Source organism: Saccostrea cucullata, unplaced genomic scaffold (genome assembly GCF_032062105.1).
Source record: "Saccostrea cucullata isolate Sc308-1 unplaced genomic scaffold, CSIRO_AGI_Scuc_v1 ctg2312, whole genome shotgun sequence".
NCBI classification, from domain to species: Eukaryota; Metazoa; Mollusca; class Bivalvia; order Ostreida; family Ostreidae; genus Saccostrea; species Saccostrea cuccullata.
The window spans coordinates 292,434-295,341 of NW_026929545.1; the positions used below are offsets into that span (position 1 = coordinate 292,434).

Genomic DNA, 2,908 nt, shown 5'->3' on the forward strand with positions numbered 1-2,908 from the left:
CGTATTTCTAGAGAGTTGGTGTTTGAGGTAATAAAAAAGATTGAAAGCGTTTATTTAAAAAAAAAATATTTAAACCGAATCATAGACCTTAAATTTACAGTGATTTATAATTTTTTGTCCAACACATTTTATTTTATCCTGTTTAATATAAATAAATGTACAGAATATGTTTCTCATGCAGAAGATCTTATCCAAAGAATTATATCCAGGTTGTCAATGTCTCTAAAAGGGCGGTTTCGTGGACCACATCCGTCTGTTGTCAAAGCGATAGAATACAAATCGTGTATTCATAGAAGTATGTTTCAAATCACACCTCAACAAACAGAGGATTTATAAGTGAAAGATAAATCAAGATATTCCGTAATCTGCGTTGGATACAAACCAAACATTCCCTACGTCCGCATTGCTCAATAACTCTGACTTTTCTGCGCTAATCAATGGTCATTCAATAAAAGGCAAATATTTTCATTTTAATATGCCTTTTAATGCACATTGTTTGACTTTAAATCCTTTATTAGTGGGTGGAATTGAGGAACGTGACTTTTATAAGGCCAAGAGGTTTAAAATATGATTGCTGTGTTTAAAGGAAGAAGTCAGAGAGTTATTAATGCGAAGAACTGAAATAAAGGTGAAATATATACCATTCATCAATTATGTCAAACCTGGCCAAATTTAAAGGTAAATTAAGTCATTTCAGTTATGCCGGAGAAAGTGGACCAACACATTTGATGTAAAGCCGTTGCGTGTTTGATTGCGATTTCTTTTCAATATGGATATGACATGCACAGAGAGGTGAAGATCGCCTTAACACATTAAGTAGTGTTTGACTTTTACGATCTTTGCAGAAAGGATTTCTTTGCTTCGCTACCATTTGGGAAAATATACTCCTCGAATCTTCCATGAAAGAAATTTAATTCTTTCGCAAACATTATCAACGACAAAGGAAAATTTATATTGCATGATCATTTAAATGAGAAAAATCCAAAGGGTATATATAAACTGAGTGAAAAATAATCAATTTCTTTTGTTGCTTGATGACAAACGGAAAGGATAAAAAGACTAGAGCGTTCGGGAGATATCTTTTTAATTTATGGTCTTCTGTTAGCTGAAGGAATTAATATGCTCAGCCAAGATTAATTCAAATTTTCTTTATGACAGGTATTGATTGGTTGAAAAATAATACAAAAAATTGATATCGCCTCGCGTTTCATCCCTCGTTTGGACTGATCAACAGCAGAACGAACAAGAAACCTAGCATTGGGATTTTCCTCCCGATTACCATACCATCATTGATGTGCAGAAATCGTGGACGTTTGGCGAGGAAACAGATATTTACACTTCCAGAGGATAAATCCGTATATGAAGAGAAATCGATACTTAAGTTCATATTTTCATTTAGAATAAACCGAATTCCAACAAAGTTCCGATCCTTACAGGTGAAGATCAAGTGAGGACCTTAACACGGTGTTATATATTAATATTATATTTTTAATAATCACATAAAGAGGGACGGTGGTGTATTAAGTGGGAACTTTATCAGAGCTTAAATCAGCAGTTTTTGGGTGCCTACAGAAGTGACAGAATGACGTTAGACAATACGGCTCGGTTATTGATGAGTATCGGAGGACTCCCAGTCAGCGCACCCCCAATTAATAATGCCTGTTTACCGAATAAGTATGACAGACTGGACGCAGAAGCACGCAAAAAGACCAAAGTTATAAATGGGCTCCTGGACTATAGACTCAAAGTGCAAGTTCGAACGTTGGAAAAATACAAACGTGATGCTGACAAACTCCTAAAAAAGGAGAAAGCTAAAATACAGCATGAACTGAAATCCTTTAACAAAAAATTACCGCACATGGATGATTTGCCATATTTGAGGCTCCGGCTCCCCATGAAGACCTCGGAGGAGAATTCTTTTAAAACACATGTGACGCAGCCTAAACCCCTTAAAGGAATTCTTAGTGAGATGGAGGATAAACCTTTCTGTGATAGATTTTTCCACCATCATGTTCCCGGTGTGCCGAGAATTGAAAAACAGAAACCCTTCTACACAACGTCCCTACAGTCTGTTAATGCCGAAAGTGAGAACGATTCAGTGTTGAATAGAAGAAAGAGCAATCTTTTAATATCAAAGCGGCTCAGCATGAGCGAGACCTGCTTATCCGCTCGAGCCGATTTTGAGCGGTCTTTTGTTCTCAGCAAAGAGCCAACTGTGTTCCCTGAGGATGATGCCATGACGATTTAATTCTTTTTCCCAAAATACAAATCCCATGTTATCTTTTTATGATATTATTAAAAATTATCCTTCTTATATTTGAAAGAAGGGATACAAGTATATTTTCTTTGATGGATTTCTTCCATTGTAAATTTAAGAAGATTTTTTTTCTTTTTTTCAAACACAGTTTCTAACACAATATTTTGAAATGAAATGTGTTTTTAACGGAAAAGGATATGTTTAAATGTTAGAAACAGGACATTCTAAAACCTTTTAGATGCTGTCTTTATCATTGATTTTATCCACACGATTTAGAATATCGCTGTAAAAATTACAACCAGAAGCTTTTACAACAACACGGAAAATGCTTTTAAAACTTTTGATGCATGTCGTTTTCGCAGATGTAAGAATCTCAGACAATGTCGGTTCTAAACATCAAAGATGAGTGATAATGTAACTCTGAGATTAAATGATAGTGGGTGCCATTGTTCACCGAGTTATATTGAGGACTATCATTTCTTCAGGGTGATATATATTTTATTTAAAATGTTTTTGTAACTTTTCGTTGGTACGGATATTCTTGTGCCAACTGTTCCATTTTATTATGTGACCCCATTAGTTTTAATTTTGAAATTCGTCAGCAAATTCCGTTCCTAAAATTTTGTTTTGGGGCTTTTTTCTGTATTTCTA

At 34.8% G+C, this 2,908-nt stretch overlaps 1 protein-coding gene across 1 annotated transcript; it reads left to right on the plus strand.

Moving 5' to 3' along the window:
* The first annotated feature begins 981 nt into the window (after positions 1 to 981).
* On the plus strand, positions 982 to 2,397 carry LOC134281148 (uncharacterized). Its single transcript, XM_062763617.1, has one exon. It carries the CDS (start codon positions 1,583 to 1,585, stop codon positions 2,246 to 2,248), a length of 666 nt encoding a protein of 221 aa, XP_062619601.1. The 5' UTR covers positions 982 to 1,582; the 3' UTR covers positions 2,249 to 2,397.
* Positions 2,398 to 2,908: the final 511 nt, after the last annotated feature.